At 52.9% G+C, this 21331-nt stretch overlaps 2 protein-coding genes across 13 annotated transcripts in view; one reads left to right on the top strand and one right to left on the bottom strand.

Annotated features, from left to right (window-relative positions):
• The window catches only part of Kcnab2 (potassium voltage-gated channel subfamily A regulatory beta subunit 2), an 87749-nt gene extending 84230 nt beyond the window's left edge, over positions 1 to 3519 (bottom strand). For 4 of the 5 annotated variants that reach the window (XM_052718744.1, XM_052718747.1, XM_052718746.1 and 1 more), the window contains exon 1: positions 3407 to 3519. The gene's annotated coding sequence lies outside the window, so the exon portion shown is untranslated. The remainder of the gene's footprint in view (positions 1 to 3406) is intronic. The other variant, XM_052718745.1, reaches the window with a different exon arrangement.
• The window catches only part of Nphp4 (nephrocystin 4), a 91725-nt gene continuing 72955 nt past the window's right edge, over positions 2562 to 21331 (top strand). For 3 of the 8 annotated variants that reach the window (XM_052718740.1, XM_052718733.1, XM_052718741.1), the window contains exons 1-3: positions 3811 to 3925; positions 10625 to 10805; positions 15395 to 15547. In XM_052718740.1, the coding sequence (XP_052574700.1) occupies positions 10671 to 10805; positions 15395 to 15547 (288 nt within the window). In that variant the 5' untranslated portion in view covers positions 3811 to 3925; positions 10625 to 10670. Of the gene's footprint in view, positions 2584 to 2644; positions 2726 to 3810; positions 3926 to 4101; positions 4187 to 4263; positions 4285 to 4375; positions 4767 to 10624; positions 10806 to 15394; positions 15548 to 21331 lie in introns of those variants that run through there. The other 5 variants (XM_052718739.1, XM_052718736.1, XM_052718738.1 and 2 more) reach the window with 5 other exon arrangements.

Here is a 21331-nt window from a genome sequence, read left to right as displayed (position 1 = left end):
GCCAGTGTATTCTGAGCACCAGCCCTTGAGGAGCTCACCAGCATGTGGTGGAGGATGCAGAGGCCTGGAAGCCGCTCAGAGCAGAGCTCAGGCCGAACTCACACAGAAGGGATGGAGACAGAAGGGTTCCCACCTGACTCAGTGTTCTCTCTCGTTCTTTTTGCCTCCTTGGTGCTGGACGAGCCAAAAGAGCCCACCCCAGTGACATCAAGGACCTAACTCCTGACAGACCCACTCCAAAGACAGCCATATCCAGTGCAGGAACCATATCTCTTGGGACCTTGGACCTCCTGGACATCTGGGAAGATTCATCCCATAGAAGTGAGGGTTTCTGACATTTGCTGGAGCTTGGCAGGATCATGCAGTGGGTATGTGCTACCTAGTCCTGGCAGAACAAGGTTCTTCACTAGCTGGGAGGCCAGGGTGTGTCTCCTGACCACTCTATGCCTCAGTTTCCTCTGTAGGTTAATAAGCCTGTTCCACAGAGTTATTCCCAAGACTTGGATGTGAAGTAAGGTCCACAGTACAGTTCCAGTGAGGACCCCCTTCTCTCCCTCATCTCACCAGAGCCCCAGCCAGCTTCCTGCCTCCCCCTCTAAACACATGGGCATGAACAACAGCATCTTGTGCTGGAACTTTTCCAGGTTGGGCTGACTGGAGGCCCTGAGAATTTGTTGTGGTCAGTGATCTCTCCCCCGTTCCTGAGAGATGGTTATGTGATTCTGACACACCATAAGAGCTTCTAGAAATGTCAGTGATACCTCACCAGTGGCCTTCCCAAAGGGCAGCCATTGTGTCCTTGGGGTGCTGGTTTCTTCCAGCTTGGACAGCCATGGTGTGAACTAGGCTCAGGTAAGTGTCAAGCATGTGGTCTGCCCTACTCCATCACTGCCTCTGTCGGCCTTGAAAAAAAATGAATCTCTGTCCTCTGGGGCAGGATACGGCTGGCTGTTGGGTGGTCACGACTCTTGTAACCTTAGAGTCTTCATCCCTACAAGGTGAGGGAGACTTCCTGGCTGCTGGGAGAGATGGTGGAGGGAGGCACGGTGTCTCTGGTCTGGATACTTCTAGTCCACCTTTCCAGATGTTGCCTGTAACAGCTGCTGCTCTGTCTCCTTACTCAATTCTACAACAACACTCTGGCTCTGGGGCTTTTGGTGACATAAAGACTGCCGAGAATTTAACCGAGGTTCAAACATACGTCCCTTCCAGCCAGTGTCCTCAGACACGGAAACACATTTCCCAGCACTGCAAGACCAGCAGAGGCCGTCCTTCCCGTGTGCCTAGTTTCCATGCCGAGTACCCACAAACACAAGGCCCTTCCCAGGAGCTGCATGTCAACATGGCGCCTGTCGTTTCCTCCCAATCACTTGACGTGAGTGAAGAATGAAAAGACAGAGAAGCCAGCCCAAGGGTAGGGCATTTCCTGAGTGGGCCAGCCACAGGACTTTTGGCTCTCTGGCTCCAGAGCACGTGTCCTGAGTGTCACAGTTCCTCATCTTCTATGGGTTACTGCTTTTAGATACACGTCCCTCATCCAGGCTCCACATCCACACTCACAACATTTTGGACTCTATGAAAAGGGCTTCACATTTTTCCATGACACCTTTCTCTGCCCATTGCCTGGCTCAGTACCTAGATCCTGACTGGCACCCACAAGGCATTTGTTGACTGGTGTGGCAAAGAGGCAAAAAGGGTGAATCTCTGTTTTAGAGGGGGAATCTCCCCCAGGCTGCTTTCCAGACAGGGTCCTGCCACAGCCCAGCACAAAGCTGGTGTAGACTTGAACAGCTTCCCTTGGGGAGGTTGCAGGCTGGACCTGACCAAGAGGACCTCAAAAGTCAAGTGCACTTTGAGGACTCGACGCTAAAAAAGCATGAGGCCAGGACCCCAGTAGTAGCATACTAGCTGGGCTCTGCGGAGCACACGTCTGCCAAGAAAGAAGCAGGTGGATCGATGGGACTCTTCACACACACAGGTCCCCAAACCCTGCAATGCTGGGTCCGAGTGTCGCTTTAAGCACAGAGTGGAAGCTTATTCTTGGCACTGAAGGGAGTCGGGGGCTGGAGTTTCTGAGGGGGAGGAGAAATTGCAAAGAAAGAAGAAACCTTGAAGCGACAGATAGTGGGACAGCTGTGGCCTGAACTTGGTGTTCCTGCTCTTCGATGGAGATGTATTAATTTCCATAAATGCTAATAGTCCATCTCTCCAAGAGCTATTACTTATGTCATCTCCCCTTGGATGTGGTTCAACACAGGGCAGACAAATGGAACGGAGCAAGAGGCAAACCTCCACTGGTGGGTCCTTGGCTCCCGCCCCTCTTCCAAATGGGCAGCCCAAGTCTGGTTTCTGATATGACCCTCATACCTTTGGAGTCCAGACCACCTGCCTTTAAGACAGGTCCCTTTCACACCAGTAAGCAAAGAAAGTTATCAACCCCAAAAATGCTGAATCACAAAGTGAGACTGAGCAGCAACGGGGGGATGGGTGAGAAGGGAGATAGATGGTAGCCCTTAGGCAGGCAGCAAAGGGTGCTGGGAGGCATCCTTCAGGAGACCCCAGGACAAGTGCCAGGAGAAGCAGGTAGGGTGTTCCAGATGGGAGGGAGGGCAGGTGGGCAGGTACACCTTGCTGCAGATACTGCAGCAGGCAGCAGTGCAGCAGTTGGGCTCCGCATCCTGCAGCACAGTAGCAGCAGTAGCAGCAGTAGCAGCAGTAGCAGCAGGTAGGGAGGTGGGGATGTGCTTACTGCCAGGGCCTGGGCATAGGGGAGAAGCTGAGGGTTGGGTTAGAGGTCTAGGGACAGAGGCGGGGGGGGGGGGGGGGGAGGGGGGACGACAAGGTGTAGATGCAACGAGTGTCAAGGTGCTGAGGAGCACCGTAAAACAGAGCATTGCGGTGGTGGTGGTGGTGGTGGTGGTGGTGGTGGTGGTGGTGGTGGTGCCAGGGATCGAAGGGGCTAGGAGCAGAATGTGTGGGAAGCTAGGGTCAAGACGAAAGGGACACCCGGCAGGCAGCAAGGACGAAGGATGAGTCTAGAGGAGCAACAAGGAGAGAGATGGAGAAGACAGCTACTAGGAGTGCGCAGAGGCCGGGAGAGAGGATGGGAAGCAGAGAGGCGAGGGCGAGGTGGGGATACGGGGCGGGAAGGGGTAGAGCCGGGGATGAAGTTTGGGCTTGGGGTCTGGGATGTCGGTTGAAAGGTGGGGCAGGATGACAGGGAAGCAGAGAGGGTGGGGTGGGGGCAGGGAGACTGTGGAGAAGGAGGTGGGGAGGCTGGAGAGGAGGTGAGAACCGCGGCGGGGGCAGGGATGCAGGACTGGGGAAGAGGAGATGGAGAGGGACCGCGGTACCCGCGACAGCGCGGCCTCGCAGGTGCCCGCTGGGGTCTCCCAGCTGCACTCACCTGGGGGCCTCCAGCTCCGGATCCCGCGCCCCGTTCCGGATCTTCCTTCCCGCCCTGCCCTTGCGACTTCAGCGCCCCCGAATCCCGCTAGCTCCCGCAGGTTCCGCCCGCAGCATCTTTACCTCGTGGGACGCCCGCGGCCACGCCCCTAGCAGCCTATCATTGGCTATGGCTCACGCCAGTCACAGTCTCATTGGCGGAGGCCATTGAAGTCCATGCAAATCATGCTGCTCCCGCCGACGCGCCGATTGGCTGGCGCGCGCGGAGTCAGGGTCCTTGGACTCGGGTTCTCATTGGCCGCGCGGCTTTGACGGAGAAAGTGACGCGAGGCGGGTTCTGGGGTGAGTGCGCGGTGTCCCTCAGGCCGGGGCTCCTCGCGTGGGTGGCGGCGGATTGTTGCCCCCCTTGGCCGGTGCTGAGTCCACGAGACCTTGGGTTTCTCTGGGCACCGGCTGCCCGATCGCTGGATCCACGGTGCGGGACGTCCTCGGAAGCGTGGATCCGGTGCCCGTCTCCTAGGTAACACGCCAGCGGTGGACTGAACCAAGTGCGGGGGAAGTTTGCGTGTTTTGGAGGCGCGGGTGGCACGAAGGCGCGAAGAGACCTCAGGGTCCCGGGTGGGGCTGTACATATTGCTTCTTACTAAGGACCTGGTGTTTGCAAGGCACGGCACGGAACGCAGGGGTGGGCCTGGGTCGCGTGGGTTTCGCTGTCTCCCCCTTGCGTCGCTGTTGGTGCATCCTGGTTGCCAGCAGAAGTTGGACGTCGGGGTCTTTTTCGGTTAGTCCTCGGGTTTTCTGACCCGGTTCCCGCAGCAATCCGGGACCAAAACGGATGCGGTGTGCTCACCAGAGCCTCGAAGATGCTCACGGCCTGGTGTGCGTGCATCTTTCCCAGCCCTAGAACGTGCAGCTCGATCAGGTTCTTGCGGCGCTGGATGCACTGTGAGGCCCCTGGCCCTATCCATGTCCAGCACTCGGGGCGCAGGGTCGACCTCCCTTCCTTCATTGCTCGGAATTGCAACCCATGCTGCTGTCCGGGTTCCCGGTGTGTCTAATCTTGCCTTGGTCCGGGGAGATGCGTTCGCGGCTCACGTGGAAGTTTGTACTGACGCCGGCTTTGCAGGTTTAGGGAATGGGCAAGCTCTCCCTTTTCCAACCCTGGTCTCCTTTGCCGCTCAGCCATGCAGCTTCCGCAGGCCATAATTGTGCCTTGTGCCGCAAACTATCCTGGCACTATCTCGTTCTAGTGTTAGTACCCAGGGATCTTGGAGATTATCAGCTTTGGTGAAGACCACGTTTTAGTCCCATAGCAGAGGGTGAATGAGGGCATACCAGGCACCCCTTAATCAAACTTACAGGTAAGCCCTCCATCACACCCCCCCCTACCCCAAGTCTTCATTTCTGGGGAGCAGGCTTCCCTGAGCCTGGCACCACTGTGAAATTTCAGCCTCTGGTTTCCTCTCCCTGTTACCTGTAAATGAATCACTACAGTTTAATATTGTTGGAGATGACATTTGTCTTTTTGCCTCTGGAATACACCGGGTGTTTGGCAAACATTTATTGATTAAATCTGCAGAAATGAAGTCCCTAAGACCTCATCCTAAGCTCTCGTCTTGTAGATTGGAAGCAGGCAGGGAAGGTGAGGATCTTGGCTGAAGTTGAGGAGAAAAAACCTGGCCCTCATCTTTGGACATCTCCACCAGGAGGGCTCTCGCTGCCCCCTTCTGGACATCTTGTCTGTCCCCTCTGGCTTCCTGAGTGGGAAGAAGAGAGTGGCATGGGTGTGAATTAGTCACTATTAGCCGTGAACTCGCCTGTCTAAGCCCGTCTCCTCATGTGTAAGGGGGCTGTGATGACGCTGCCTTCCAGTTGTCGGAACAGTACACCGGGAATGGGTGCCTGACTCAGCTCAGGCTTCTTCCTGTCCTCTCTAGAGAGCCCATGGTCCCTTTTCTTGGGTTCAAAGCTCTCTAGAGAGCCCATGGTCCCTTTTCTTGGGTTCAAAGCATGGAATCTGTCCAGTTTTCTTTCTAATGTTTATTCTTCCCAGTGGCCCTTTGGTCCTTCCTCGGGACCTTTCTGTTACAAGAGTTTGTAGGGTATGAGCCTGGCTCTCACAATCCCAATTGCCACCTGTCCTCAGTACACTGGTTTAAGAGACAAATAATCACGAAAAGTAGAGAAAGGAGATTTATTCAGTGTGGCCACATTGGGAAGAGGAACATATAAAAGGGTCCTGTACCAGGTTTTCTCTTTTGAGCCACCAACCAGCTCCCAATCATGAATGCTTGGCCTAGCTTAGGCTCATTTCTGGCTAGCTCTTTTAACTTAAATTGACCTGTTTCTTTTCATCTGTGTTTTGCCTCGGGGCTTTTTACCTTTCTGTATGTTCTGTTCTGTGTCTGTCTGTCGGCTGCCTGGCTTCTGGCCCCAGACATGTCTCTTTCTCTCCCTCATTCTCTCCTTCTTCTCTTTCTTTTGAGCTTAGATTTCTCTTCCTACTTGTTCTCTCTCCTGCCAGCCCCGCCTATCCTTCACCTGTTCAGCTTTTTATTAGACCAATCAGGTGCCTTAGGCAGGCAAGGGGAAACAAATGCAACACATCTTTACACAATTAAACACTGCAGCATTAACAAATGTAACACATATTTACACAGTTAAAGTAATAGTCCACAAAAGGGTCCAGTAACCCCAAGTCCATCTTAGAACTACTAACATGAAGTTTAGGCACAAACAGGGCAGGAGGTATGCGTAACTAAGCAGTCCCGGTCAGGGCGTGGTCCTCTCCATCACTGATCAGTTCCTGTCTCTGCTCCAGTCTCTCCTGAAGGGTGGTCTGACCCTGTGTGGTCTTCCCAAGCTCCTCCTCTCCCTGGCACCAAGGCTTTGACCTTCCCTCCCTCCAGCATGGGATTCCTATGGAGATTTTACTTCTTTGGGGTTACAAAGTGTCTCTTTAGGCTATCTTCTCTGCAAGGGAGGTTCTATTTCTTTCAGTTAAGGACAGATTCTCTCCAAGGGTTAGTGCTGACTCAGGGAGCTCACAGTCTCTCAGGACTATATTGACAGCTCAGCTCTGGATAATGTTTCTACAGAGGGCTGCGAGGGCCTTTCAGATCTCCAGTGTGAACCTGACAGGCGATAGGGACAGCAGGGGGCAGGCAGTCCCTAAAAGGGTAGGCGGGTGTGCTTTTCAAGGCTTGTGGGGTGAGGACACTGGCCTGAGGAGGGCCAGGGCCTATGTGGGGGCTTGGGTCACCTCCTCCTCAGAAATGCTCACAGTGCTGTCAGGTACGGGTTCTCAATAAGACGATGCCTGTTTGATCTGGAGAGCAGTGGATAACATCTCTCTGGAAAACAGAGCAGTCAGGCCCCCCTCCACTGCAGTACCATTTGGCTTTGTGACTTTCCTAAGTTCTCCTGTGGAATGGCTGCCAAGGCCATGGGAGGGACAGTCCCCTTCTGCCAGGAGCTGGCCCGGGAGCAATCACCACAAGATAGGCCGCAAGGACTGTGACCAGCAGAGTAACACGGGGGCTGGGCCCAGGGCCACCCAGGAGCCCCTCACTTCCAGGAGGAGATGGCCCTGGAGTGACTGTTGGTCACGCCTCTTTCACTAGTGGGCACCTCTATGAGCTTCCCGTGGCTGCTGTCACCAGGTGCCACAGTGCAGTGTCTTGGACCAACAAACTGATTCTTTTCCAGTTCTGAGAATCAGACATCCGGAATCTGTCTCACTGGGCTGAGGTCAAGCTGTGGGAGGGCAGGTCCTCAAGGGACCCCAGCTGAAGATGTCATTTCTAGCTCCTGGAGGCACCTGCGTCCCTTGGTACCTGGCTTTTCTTCCTCTAGAGACCTTGGCCTTGCCGTGGTCCCCTGCTCTTCTTTCTAAGCCTTTTTACCTGTAAAAAGGGACTCGTGTACTCTTCAGGCTCTCTGGATATTCCAGCATAACCTCCTCACTCCTGTGCAAAATCCTGTTTGCCATGAAAAGTCACATGTCCCCAGGCTCCGGGATCAGGGTGCGAATGTTGGAGACGCTTACTCAGCTTGCCTGGAGATCTGACTCAGGGAGGGGCAGGAGCTTCCAGGGGTCCTTGTTGGCTTGTGTCATTCACCCCAGTGATTCATCCAGTGGATATGGAGGCACTGCTTTCTATCTGCTGTCTTCAGCCATCCCCCCCTTGGTTCTGTTAGTCTGCCTGGGCCTGCTTCTGCACTAGGATTTTCCTGTGGTAGCTGAGTGTCTCCTGGGATTCTGGGCTGGGTAGTCTTGGGCAGCTTTAGGCTGGGCAGGAGTGCCAGTCCAGACTGAGTTTCCCAGGGGAAACTTGGCCTGTGGAGCTGTGTGGGGCACCACCGGTTTCCCTTTGAACAACTACTGCGGGCCTCTGGCTGGACTCGGGGCAGCCCTCCTCATGCATGGAATTGGGTCCTTTTACAAAGAACAGGGAAAGCAGGGCATCCTGGTAGCTGCCACATCCACATGGAGGCAGAGTCACATGGGTGGCTTTGGACCACTGAGGGGTCCCTGGTTTGTAGGTGTGTTCCAGGGGAGGCTAGGATGTAGCCTGAGGTGTATGTGTGCGGGGGTCAGGTTGACAGTCTTATCCTTTATTCCCTCATGCACTCCTGAGCATGGAGGGGTGACCCCTTAGAATGGCCCTTCACTTTTTACCTTTAGAAGAAGTTCAGACAAACTTTAGTGTATGTGATTTCTGTCTGTCTGTGTTCACTGTATGAGAAGTCAGAACCCAGAAGCATCAAGAAACACTAGTTAATTTAAAAATGGCAGCAGTAAACCTGATTATGTGATCACACACAAAAACTTTGAAATTGTTGCGAAGAAGGGTGCTTTGGGCTTGTGCCAGTGTTTTCCTTGGCTTACTAGGAGACAGTTTGTTCTGGGCGTTTGCTCCTCCTTCATCTGCTGTCTTGGTTGAAGCCTTCATAGGAAATCCAACCCCGCTGGGTAAGAGGAGGGTCCCGTGGTGGGTGTTGCTCTTGGATGCTTCCTTTCCCTCCCTAGCAGTAGTTGTTTTTGTTTTGAGACAGGGTCTCTTTATATAGCTCTGGCTAGCCTGGACTAACTGTAGACCAGGCAGGCCTTGGACTTGCGTGGACTCTCCTGCCGCCTCCCAGTTATTGGTATTACAGGTGCGTGTCACCATGCCTGGCTTACAGGGTGCTGGGACGGGACATGGTACATTGTGCATAACAGGCAAGCACCGTGTGGACAGTTTCTCACATACTGTTTTACGTGGAGCCCCTGCCCACCATCCGACTTCTTTTTTTTTTTTTTTTTTTTGGTTTTTCGAGACAGGGTTTCTCTGTGTAGCTTTGCGCCTTTCCTGGAACTCGCTTTGGAGACCAGGCTGGCCTCGAACTCACAGAGATCCACCTGGCTCTGCCTCCCGAGTGCTGGGATTAAAGGCGTGCGCCACCACCGCCCGGCCTACCATCCGACTTCTTACACACCAGCTCTTGCCTCAGGATCTTTCATTCTCAAAGGGTTTCGAACTGTTGTGGTCACTGGCTGTTGGTCACTTGGAATGTGCTAGCATTCTGAGTTTCATAGATCTTCCACATATTTACACATATATGAAGCATGAACCTAATTAGTCTTATCAATAAAAAGCAGGAGTCAGCTATTGGAGTAATAACCTGAAAGATCAGAGGAGCAGAGGAGCAGTCACCAGTGACTTCTTACCTCTCTGGATCCTCTGACTGAAAGGGATGAGATCCTGTCTCCACTCGCCTTTATCACTTCCTGTCTCTGCCTCCTGAGTGTTGGGATTAAAGGCGTGAGCCACCACTGCCCAACTTCCATGGTTAACTAGTGGCTAGCTCTGCCCTCTGACCTCCAGGCAAGCTTTATTTGTCAGAACACACACACACACACAAAATACCACTCATGTACGTACATACTCCCTGAGGATGGCATCTATATTGTCCCTGTCCTGCTCACAGGGCAGGTCTTGAAGTATGATGCAGTCAGGTTGGCAGTGGAGGATACAGATGTTTCTAACTCAGTTTTTTGTTTGAAAACTCCTTAGTCTTACTAATTTTCCTTGCAGCAACGGGTTCACTTTGTCCGTGTTGGAGGAAGTGTCTGCTGAAGCTGAGGCAGTCTATCAGCCATCTCTCCACTGAAGTGGTGTTAACGGAAAAGCAGGCTGGGCAGGCAGCAGCCCCAGCAGGCTTTCCCCTGGGATGCCCAGCGGCCTGCGGCTTGCAGCGGACATGGAACGTGCTTTACTCTGTGTTTTTCCTCACCGTCTAGCTGTGTGTGCCCAGCAGTCCAGATGTAGTGAAATTAATAGCTTCCCTGCCTCTGCCAAGGACCTTTTTCTTTCTGGTGAAGCTGGTGTTTCCACTGTTGTGGTGACAAACGTGGCAGGGAGCCACAGAGCTTTCAGGGCTGCCCACTGTGGCCTGTGCCCCGCCAGTGCAGATGTCACCAGGGTGGAAACACCAGGAGCAGTGGCGGTGTTAGGGCCGGCCGCTCTTAGAGGCCACACCTACCGCTCTCCTCACACTTGACATTGCAGTGCCTAGAATTGGCCTCTTACCACCATCTGTCACGCGAAGAGACAGCAAGGGAAGGTGGTGACCCTGTCCGGCTTCACAAGCTTGGGTGACACCTGATGGGTGAGATCCTAAGAAGCTGGTAATGCTGGCTGGGCAACAAGAGACCTTGCCAAATAGCCCAGCCCTTCTGGGTGAGTGGCCTTAGGGTTCTAGTGATAACATTGGGACTGAGTGGCTCTGCCTCCTGCTCTTTCTGTCCTTCGTTTCTATGCGTGTCTCAAGGTAGCTGCTCCCAAGTTGCCTTTGGCAATGTCTGTTCCCAAGCCCGTATTTCCCTCTGTGCAGAACCAGCAGAGACTGAGATTGGCAGCTCACTGGCTCCCATTAGTTCACACTCTCTGAATGTTTTAGGGCTTGGGCTTCATCTGCCACTCACTGGCCAGTGCTTAACCTATGTATCTGTTCAAAGTAGCCCTGCGTGCCCCCTTCTTAAACCAGTCACTGAGCCCAGGCTAACTGTGTCTGATTGGCATATTTCCTTGGCGGCATTGGTTCAGGTCAGCAATGCAGCTGCGTTGGGGTTTGTGGGACTGGGCTGCCACGTGTGGGGTTCTGGCGGTGGAGGCTCCCCCGGGAGAGTCAGGTGAGCACTGGGCTGATCACTGTTGCCTTCATTTTACTACAGATGGTGCAGGGAGTCCTGGAGGCCCCAGTGAGGTTGGACGGGCAGCATGGATGACTGGCACACAGCCTTCACCCAAAACACACTCGTCCCTCCCCACCCACAGAGAGCACGCCAGCTTGGGAAGGAGTCCACAGCGTTCCAGTGTGTCCTGAAGTGGCTTGATGGGCCTCTAATTAAGCAGGTAATGAGATTTTCCGTTGATTGTCAGTTGCTGTTGTCTGAGATGAGGCTTCTAATTAACATTGATTTTCACTTATCTCCCCGGGTTGCACCACTGTGCCTGTTACCTTGGACTTGGCAGTACAAAACACGTCATTCGGCCACTCGGTTAGTACCTGGGGCTTTGGGTCAGCATTTCTACCCACAGTGCCACAGTGCAGACTCACAGGTAGTCTTTCTGGGCTGTTTCTGAGCCAAGGTATAGGAAGATGCTTTGTGTGTGGCCCTGTGTGGTCCTCCTTCAGGTTACAATTGGGAGGATGCTGCTCTGGGTAGCAGCTTTGCCAAGACTGTGGAAGCCTTGTGTGCTTGGATGCCACCAGCCAGGTGAACCCGAAGGCCTGTGCTGACATCCCTGCACTTATGTGTGCTCTTTTCAGCTTTCAGGGGGCCTGTGTGAGCTAGTGTGACCAGGCAGCCACTCAAAGGGCATTCATGTGGTCTGTGTCCTTCTGAAACACTTGGCCTGCAGGGATGTCCAAGGAGCCAGCCCTGCTGGGGAAAGGTGCGGTGTTTCTTTGATTGGGAAGTCCGTTGTCTGCACTACTGTGATAGGATCGACACTTAATTGCTAGTTGTCAGCAGTTAGAGTTCCAAGCCCTCTGGTGGGTGCCTCCTGTGTTTGCTACAGCGTTAGGTACCAAGATGTTTGCTGTGCCACGGCTGTGCCTCTTAGCATGCTGTTCATGCTGATTTACTCACTCTCAGCCCTGTGAGGGGGCTCCAATAGCACTCTCATTTCACAGAAGCCGAGCAGAACCTGCATGAGGGAAGCCAGCTGCTTGGAGCTACTTATTTCCCACTGGCCCTGGACTGCTCCTTACCAGGGCCGGCCCTGGACTGATCCCTGCCAGAGCTGGCTCTGGCCATCCTATCTGAGAATTGACAGCCTTCTCTTTCTCAGAAGTTTCATGAAGGAAAGCCCACCCTCCCTCCTTGGTTTGAGAAAAGTAATTTTACAGAATTTGAAATTTGCAAGAAACACAAAAACAGTGAATTATCAACAATGTCCTATCTCAGATACCACCAGAATTGTCTGGCTTCTGTCTAACACTTCATAAGGTCTAAGCAATACAATAAATATACCTGTATGTATTTTCATTTTTATGTATGTATGTCTGTATGAGTTTATGTGCACCATTTGTGTGCAGGTGCCTGTGGAGGCCAGCAGAGGGCATCAGATCCCCTGGAACTGGAGTTATGGGCAGTTGGGAGCCACTTGGTATGAGTGCTGGGCCTCTGTAAGAGCATTAAGTGCTCTTAACCACTGAGCCATCTCTCTGGCTCCTGTTGTTGTTGTTATTATTATTATTATTATTGTGATTATTATTTTGGTTTTTCAAAGTGGGGTTTCACTGTGTAGCTTTGGCTGTCCTGGAACTTACTCTGTAAACTAGGCTGGCCTCAAACTCACAGAGATCTACCTGCCTGTGCCTCCTGAGTTCTGGGATTAAAGGTATATGCCACCACTGCCTGGCTGGCTCCTATTATTATTATTATTATTATTAAGACAAGGTCTCACTGTGTAGCCCAGAATAGCCTCAAACTCCTGATCTCTTACCTCAGGTTCTTGAGTTGAGACACAGGTACATGCTACCACACCTGGCTCCTTTTCCTCCTTTAAATGTAAATGGTTTTATATGTAATATATAAAATATATATAATCTGTACCTTGTTTTAAAAATGATTTTAGAGCCGGGCGGTGGTGGCACACGCCTTTAATCCCAGCACTCGGGAGGCAGAGGCAGGCGGATCTCTGTGAGTTCGAGGCCAGCCTGGTCTACAGAGCAAGATCCAGGAAAAGGCGCAAAGCTACACAGAGAAACCCTGTCTCAAAAAACCAAAAAAAAAAAAAAAAAAATGATTTTAGAAACAACATGTCTTAGAGATTGTTCATGTTACATGAGGATTTTTTTTCTTTTCTTTTGTGACAGAGTCTCACTATGTAGCCCCAGCTGTCCTGTTACTCTGTGGACCAACCTGGCCTTAAACAGAGAGAGATCTGCCTGCCTTTGCCTCTGCCTCCCAAGTACTAGGATTAAAGATGTACCACCATGCCCTGTTCTCATCCTTTTTTTGAGACAAGGCCTTACTGTGTAGCTCAGGCTGGCCTCACACTTAAGATCCTCCTGCTTTAACCTCTTGAGGTTTAATTTGAGGGATTACAGACTTAAGCCACCATGCCTGACTATGTTTACATTATTTTTAATGTATATATATATGTATAGAATAATTCTTGTGAATGGAGTAGAAAAGAAAGTTGTGCAACGTGTGCTTCCTCCTTGGGAATCTCAAGAAAAACACACAAGGAGGAATGGGAAATGTCTGAGTGGAACTGAGCACCTGCTTGTGTCAGGCCTGGTGGGATCCTGAGGATGGAGTGGGGAGCTGAGCTCCCGTTGCAGCTGGGACCAGAGTCCTGGGCAGACTCCGGGAGATGCAAGGCGGGGTCGAGAAGGCGGGATGGTTGTGGTCAGCAGAGGCCTGCAATGTGGGGGCAGTGGCTGGGCAGATGTGGAGAGGATGGAGGCAAGAGCTGGAGGGAAGGGTCAGTGAGGAGGCTGCAGGCAGAGGACTGTGGTGCTGCCCCACCCCACCATGCTCATCCCTACAGGTAACACCACTTCTCCCATTTGCTCTACACAGGAAATGTCCAGCTATCCACTAGTTATGCACCAGGGCTGTGGCATTCACAGCTGGATCTGGGGAAGGCTGGGTCTGCTAAGGTAGCCAGTCTCTTTCCTTCCTGCTTCTTCACAGGCCGTGTCCTGCCTCTGGACCCCTCCATGTGGCCCCTCCATTAGCACAGATCCTGAATTGTCCTCTCCTCACCAGCCACCTTGTGACTTGCCCCTTGGCCCTTCCTGCATGGATGGAAGCTGTGACCTCTGACCACCCTTTCCCAACTGCTGTCCAGTCCCTGATCCCCTTACTGTGGCACTTCTCCAGGTCCTGAGTCACTGGGTTGGTGCTTTTTCCGTGGCTGCTCCTTCTGTCGGGATACAAGCACAGCCCCTCCCAGGGCTCCACGAGGCTGCCAGGGTTGCTCCTGTGCAGCCCGCCTCCTGCTCAGCCTGCTGCAGCTGCACAGGCTCCATGGTGTAGACGGTTCCCGGGATTTTGCTGAGTTCAGGAGATGAGGACCACCGAGAAGGCTTCTTAAACAGCTGCTGAGAGAGTGGGCAGACCTGGACATGGAGGTCCATGCTGGACCCTAGGGAGGTTCAAAGTCACAGGGAAGGTCTGGTCAGGCTGAGCAGCTGAGGACTGGCCAGCTTGTGTAACCATACTGATCCCTGTGGTATAAGGACTGTCCAGTTTTTTCGGTCTTGGTCCTGGGATGCGGAGGTTCTGTGTGAGGGCTGAGGAGAGCGTTCGGGGGTGGTGGGTAGGTTTGCCTGTCAGAAATGCTCTCAGAGGCAAGGCAGTGGCAATCTCTGAGAATTGGCCTGTATGGGAGGTCATGGGGCATCTCTTATCAGGGATTCTCCAGATGCCAGAGGTTGAGGGACACATAAGATGAAAAAATACAGTGATTTAGGGAGGAATCGAGCACCTCAGTCCCCCACAATCCCGCTCTCTTGCCCCAGGGCCTGGTGTTGTGCTGCGCCCTCTGCTGGCTCCCTGTCCCCAGGTCCCCAGTCCCATGGTCTCTTAGTTCTCGGCCCAGATGCTGTCTTCCGGGAGCCCCTTCCCTGGCTAGCGTGGCTAGATTTTCCTTTACGGAAACACTTAGGCGTTTTCTTCCTTTGTTCCTCTGGTGTCGTTGGTGCCTAGAACCGCAGCTGGCAGAGAAGAAGCAGCAGGTGGGAAGGGAAGGTTTGTTGAATGAATGAACGAGAGAAAAGCAGGGGACTGTCACCCAAGAACTGCAGTTGAAGGCAGTAACAAAGGAACTAGAGGTTAAAACAGAAACAGTGGGTAGCAGGCTGTGGGAAAGGCTCTGTCTCTTCTGGGCTCGTAGACATGATTTCTCACACATCAGAGCTCTGCTTTTCTTGTACTAACATCCCAGAATAATTCTGACAGGTTGATTTAATCCCCACTTCTATCAGGATGGACTTAATTAACATGGCTGCACAAAATGAAGACATCATCCCAATGGCTTAAGCCAGAGGAGGTTTATTACACAACGTAACAGACGTGTCACAGACTCAGCCCTGGTGTGGTTTGATCCAGAGTCTCACAGTGAGACAGCCTGGACCATATCCTTCAGCTCTTGGTCCCATCTGCTAACAGAATAGCGGCCAGCAGCCCTAGGTCTGTGTCTGGCTGACATGGCTTGGCCTCTGGTGTCCTAATGCCTTTGGATGTGTCTTAAGTTTATGCCATCCTAGGGCATTTCAGGGTTCCGATTTGCCAGAGCAGGCTGAGCATCATGATTTATAACTCCACCAAGACCAGTTGCTGTAGAGAGAGGCCATGGCCAAAAGGAAATTGAGCTGCTGGTAGCTGAATATGGGGTAGGTGCTGATGGCCCAGAGCCCTCCAGAGGGTTCCCATAGTGGCTATGGGGTGTCTCTTCAGGACTCCTTTTCTGGTGTCTCCTAGGGAATCCTAGACATGTTGTCGGAGCTTGAATGCCATCTGCGAGTGTCTCTCTTCGATGTCACCTACAAACACTTCTTTGGGAGGACATGGAAAACCATGGTGAAGTCCACCAATCAGCTGTCCAGGCAGCCGCCCAGGATCATCTTCAATGAGGTGGGTTCTGTTGACCGTGGGTAGGGACTGCTTTATGGTAGGGCACAGGTGTGCTGGGTCTGTCCTGTGCAGCCCAGACCGTGAGGCCTCGGCGCACACATCTCGGCACACACATCTCGGCGCACACATCTCGGCACACACACGCACGGCCAGAGCAGTAGGTCGCTGCTGCAAAGCTTGTCTCAGTGGAGGGACACTGTTTCCAGACAGTCTCTTATGTCCAGCCAGGTGTCCACCAGTCGATGTGCTTACAATGGGGTGCAGGGATGTGGGGGCCCACCGCTTTCAGGGAGCCTCTGGGGTCTCGGAACAGTGAAGTTACTGATTCCAACTGATGGAGTGTTCTCTTTCATCGCCATGACAAAGATACCTGGGAACGACAGCATAAGGATTCATTTTGGAATTTTCGGTTCAGTGACCTGCTGATTCTGGTCCTGTGGTGAGGCCGAGCATCATGGCAGGGATGTCTGGCAACACCCGTCCTCTCATGGTGAAAGGAAGTGGGGAGAGAATGCCTATCCTCATGGGCTTACTCTCCATGTCTTTTTTCATCTGGACTTTTAGTTCTATGGTAGAGCATCACCTGCATTCTGAGTGGGCCATCTCCCCTGGTTCAGTGGTTCTCAATCTGCTTAATGCTGTGACCCTTTAATACAGTTCCCCATGTTGTGGTGACCCCTAACAATAAAATTATTTTCATTGCTATTTCATAACTGTAATTTGCTACTGTTATGAATTGTAATGTAAACACCTGTGTTTTCCAGTGGTCTTAGGTGACCCCTGTGAAAGGGCCATTTGACCTCCCCAAAGGGGTCGCAACTCACGGCTTGAGAAACGCTGCTTGTAATTCATCCTTTGTCCAGAGGTGTGCTTTGCCAATCTAGATGCTTCTCACTTTACTCAGGATGACAGTCAAGAGTGACCATCACAGGTGGTGAAGCCCAGACTCAGTAAAATGACTTGCCCACATGGAGGGTGGCAGAGCATGGACTCAGATCGGTGCTTCTGCCCTCAGACTTGGCAGTAGCATGTCACCAGTTGGGTCCATGTTCCCCAGGGAGCCTCTTGGCTGCCTTCACCTCAGGCTACCTCTCAGGTAGAGAGGAGAGAACGCCTCCATCCCACTGGAGTGGCACAAAGAGCAGTAACATAGGCCGTGAGCTGTGAAATGTTCTCAGAAGAGGCAGAAGGATTGGGGACCTGCTTCAGGCAGGGCCGTGGAGGAGGGCCCCTGAGAGGTCAGGACGAGAAAGAAATGGGCACCGGGACGAGCAGGGAGGGGATGCGCCCAGCAAGGCGGGTCAGAGTGTGAGAGCGAGGGGAGCTGGGGCTGGTGTGGTGGTGGTGAGTCAGGTGGACAGCTGTGTCCTGTGGGCCTTCCCAGGATGCTTTAAGAGTTGAAGAGGCCATAGGGGCCTTTCCCTGCTGTTCCATACTTGGCCTTCAGGGGGCAGTGAGGAGCCCAGGTTTGACTTTGCAAGAGATGGCTTCTGATGACTCTGAGCTGTTCGCTCCTCAGCAGGTGAACTGAGGCCGAGGAAACGGTCCTGTGACAGTTGGTACTGTGACAGTGGAAGGGACGGACCGTGGCTGTTCTGAGTTCTTGCTCGGGTCACTATGGCTCCTTTTCTGCCGTGGCTGCTTTCGCCATAGCTGGTGCTGAGCCTCAGGCTGGCTGTGAACATGCTGCTCTCTGACCTTGGCCGCCATCCAGCCGGTGATTCTGTGTGGCTTGGCATGGCTCATTCTGAGGCTTCCCAGACTAAACACGGGTAGTTGAGGGAGATAATGGCCCCAGAGGTCAGAAGACTAAACAAAGCCTTGGCAAAATCTATGTCATGGGAACTGAAGTGTGTCTGACACGATGTTATCAGGTGGCTTATGCAAATACCTTGGAAAGGTGTGCCAGGCCAGTGTGCTGGTGACAGGAGTCCATGTTGTCAATCTTGTACGTGGCTCTGTGTGACCCCACGAGGGCCGTCTCAGCACAGGCAGGGGCTGGCCTTGTGCCTTTGACACAGGTCTGTTCTCTGTCTCATGACAGTGATGGGGATGGCGCGGCGGCTTCTGCCTTTGGCAGCAGCCCTGTAGGGATGGATGGGCTCTCTTGACGTTCTCTTTCTCCTGCGTGCAGAGGCCCATGAAAACCTTGTGTTGTGATAAGTTTCTGTGAATGGTGACGGCAGCCGTGATAACTTGCCTTCTCTGGAGAGGGGCTTCCGAGGGCCAGGAATGAAAGAAGCATGTTCCTTCATCTCATCTTTGTCCTCCTCTTGTGGAGGGCAGCGATCGCGAGTCCTCATTTTAAAGGGGAGAAGGCAGGTGCATGGAGAGTGTAGCCTCCCCCTTGGCCACCAGGATGCACAGCTCTTGGTGGGGAGGTGTCGGAGGTGAGCCTGTGTTCTAGGTCAGCAGTCTTCTCTCCCTTGGCCACCAGGACGCACAGCCCTCGGTGAGGAGGTGTCGGAGGTGAGCCTGTGCTCTAGGTCAGCAGCCTTCTCTGAAGCCAGCACAGAGACACCCTCCCCCTTCTCCCTCCGTGTCCCCTTGTTTAGCTCTGCGTTCAGAGACGAGTTGGATCAGGTCTACTGCCCATGCTCCGCTCCCTGTTGGCGATCCTGACTCGGAAGCATGGGATCTAGGTTGCCGGGTTGGAAGCAGGGCCTTCCAAGATCTCCAGTCCTGGGAGTCACAGATGGGTGACCCCTGTGGAATACCCGGTGGCTGTGAGGGACAGTTCTCTGACGCTGCTTATGTCCTTGTCTTGGGTTTGACCTTGTGTTACTCTGGGTTTCAGTTGTCCCAGAAGCCCAGATACACTTAGATTTCACTGCCCCCTGCTGGCCAGCTATCCTGAGCCCTGACACAGACCTTTGTCCAGGTAATCCAAGATTCAGGCTTATTCCTAGGCATGGTGACCTATGCTGGTGGGAGCCACATCAACTCAGCCTGTGTAATAGAATATTATTTTAAGGTGTGTTACTTTTGTTTATGTTGCATTTGTTTAACTCTGTGAAGCTGTGTTACTTTGCCTGTCTAAAACACCCGATGGTCTAATAAAGAACTGAAAAGGCCAATAGCAAGGCAGGAGAAAGGATAGGTGGGGCTGGCAGGCAGAGAGGGTATATAGAAGGAGGAATCTGGGAGAAGGGAGAGAAGGAGCCAGAGAAGGAGGAGGACATCAGGGTCCAGCCACCCAGCTACACAGCAACCCACGGAGTAAGATTTTCAGAAGTAAGAGAACAGGAAAAGCCCAGAGGCAAAAGGTAGACGGGATAATTTAAAGTTAAGGAAATGCCAAATTAGGGCTGGGCATTCATAAGTAAGAATAAGCATCCATGTGTGATTATTTGGGAGCTGGATGGTGGGTTCCCAAAAGAGCAAAAACAACTAACAACCAGCCAGCTCGGCTTGGGCAGCGGTCTTGATTTGCCTTTGGTTGAGGCTGTGTGTTGGGAGTCAGTGGAATGGAAAGTGTTTGGTTTAGCATGTGGTGGCCGGACACTGAGGGTCCTGAGGGTGATGCCTGAGCTTGCTTGTTCTGGTTTCTTCCTGCTCGTTGCTATGCTCACTGCAAGCAGCAGAGGCCAGTGGTGGCCCAGTGATGAAGTCCGCCCGACCTTTTATGCCAGCTTCCTCCTGGCTCCTGAATACGAAAGAGGAGATTGTGTTCAGTTAAGTAAAGGGACGCTCCCTTTGCTCTGTGTGGTGTGCGCCTGCACCTGTATTGTACAAGGTTGACATGCTCTTGGTGGGTACTTAGTGTGTGCTATGGTTGTGGTCACTGGCTGGCTGGGTGCTCCGGCCACATGCCTGTAGAGACAGATGGCTAAGATGCTCCTTGACTTTCTGAGGTGACACAGATGTGTGAGGTACTTTTTCCCATAAGCAATGGCTCAGGCAGATCTGCTGTGAGGTTAAGGAGCCGCCAGTACCAAGGGGCTGTACTCGGGGTTACTGGGGCTGCGGGGTCTATGTGTGGCTACTAGATTGTCTGGGCGTGCTCTGATGTATTGAGCTGGCTCCATACATGTGTGTGACTGGCATGTGGTGGAGGTGGGGGTGGGTGGGAGATGCGGTCTCAGAACTGCAATCAGCTCTACTCTCAGAAAAGACTTGGAACACCAGAGTAGTGAGGATGGAGTCCTGACGGCTCTCACTCCTCAGAGCCGTGCGGGGAAGGGATGCAGACAGGAAGGCCCTGACACCTCCTGGACCCCTGCTTCACCAGACTGATCCATACTGTACACTTGACTCTCTCAGTCTTGCTGCCGCTCATGGGTCCCTGGGGCAGACAGCGAGGGACGGCGTGCACAGAGGGCAACCCCTGCTCAGCTCTGGCTGTGTCCCTGCAGGAGGAGGGCAGTTCCCCTCGAGGCCAGAAGTACCCACTCCTAGGATCAGCCTAAAGTGGGGCCTGACAGAAGCAGAGTCTTTGGCTGTTGCCAAGGTTGGGTTTTCACTGTATGGGGAGTGACCCGCCAGTCCCTGGCGACCAGGGAGGGCCTGAGGTTGGTTGCTTCTGTTCTCCAGTGTCTCTTGCTTTGGGTTGATGGTGTTTGATCACCCTTTTATAAGTTTGTCAAGGAATTGCTTTCCAGCTGGAGTGAGGGCCAGCTATGGGCCTAAGTGCCGGATTTGTTGTGGTTTGCACATGGGCCAAACCCTGGATCTCAGGAAGGTCACTCAGCTCTGTGACCTTGAAGTCTTCTGCACACCATATGCAGAGATGTGCACCTCGAGTGTAAGTCATCTGGTTTCCAGCAGTTGCCCATGAAGCAGGGTGCGCTCACTGGGTAGATGTCTGAGTGTCCACTGCACCTGAGTCTGCGTAGGTGCTAACATATAGAGACTGATAAGTTCCTGTGTCATCTTCCAGCCAGGGTTCAAGTTGCCATTGTCCTTCTGTAGATCTGAGTTTTCCAGCCTTAGAAGCACTCATGTTGAGGGCTGGCCTGCCCTCTCTGGTCTGGCTGAGGTGGTGTCAGCCTGATCCTACCACTGTGACAACTTCCCAACAAGGTCAGCTCCCAACCTCAGAACTGAGCCTTAGGGGAGTCTTAGGGGAGACTGGGGTGCATAGAGTTGGCCCAGCTTGGTCAGTGTTGATGGCCATTGGCCAGGAAACCTGAGCCTAGTTGATGTCAGTAGATGGGAGCTGCAGGAGGCATTTGTGGGTTGTTTTCCCAACAGTCCTGCATTAAAGGCTTATTATTATTGTTGTTGTGCAGGTATGAGGTGAGTGTGCGTGTGCATATGTGTACAAATGTGTGTGTGTGTGTGTGTGTGTGTGTGTGTGTGTGTGTCTGTTGTGCAGGGGTACGTGCGAGGGTCAGAGTGCCCTGCTCTATCACTCTCCCCCTCATTCCCTGGTGCTTGTTGCTTTTTGGCTAGGCTGACCAGTAGCAAGTTCTTCTATCTCCACCATCCCCCCGTGCCCACCTCAAGCCCAGAGGTGACAGATTTTTTTTACCTAGGTGCTGGGGATCCAAACCCATGTCTCCATGCTTGCGTGGCAAGCACTCTGAACTGCCTCCCCAGCCTCTACTGGCTTGTTTTGAACTACTTCTTTGCACAATGCTGGTTTAATTTTTCTCAGCTCTCTGCTGGTCCTGTGAGCATGGGTAGCAGGTTGACGTAGCTGTCAGCAGAGCAGGCCAAGTACAGCTTCTTAGAGGCATGCTGTCAGAGCTGTATTCAGTTCTGTCGTTGTGGGCAAGAAATGGAAACCTGGCCCCGAGGCAATGGTGTCTGTTTTTGAAGATGAAGGCATCAGGACAGGAT

The sequence above is a fragment of the Peromyscus californicus genome, unplaced genomic scaffold, assembly GCF_007827085.1.
Source record: "Peromyscus californicus insignis strain IS unplaced genomic scaffold, ASM782708v3 Scaffold_5__1_contigs__length_169319896, whole genome shotgun sequence".
NCBI lineage: Eukaryota > Metazoa > Chordata > Mammalia > Rodentia > Cricetidae > Peromyscus > Peromyscus californicus.
Note: the sequence above shows the minus strand (reverse complement) of the source record. Positions and strands in the feature narration are given on the sequence as shown.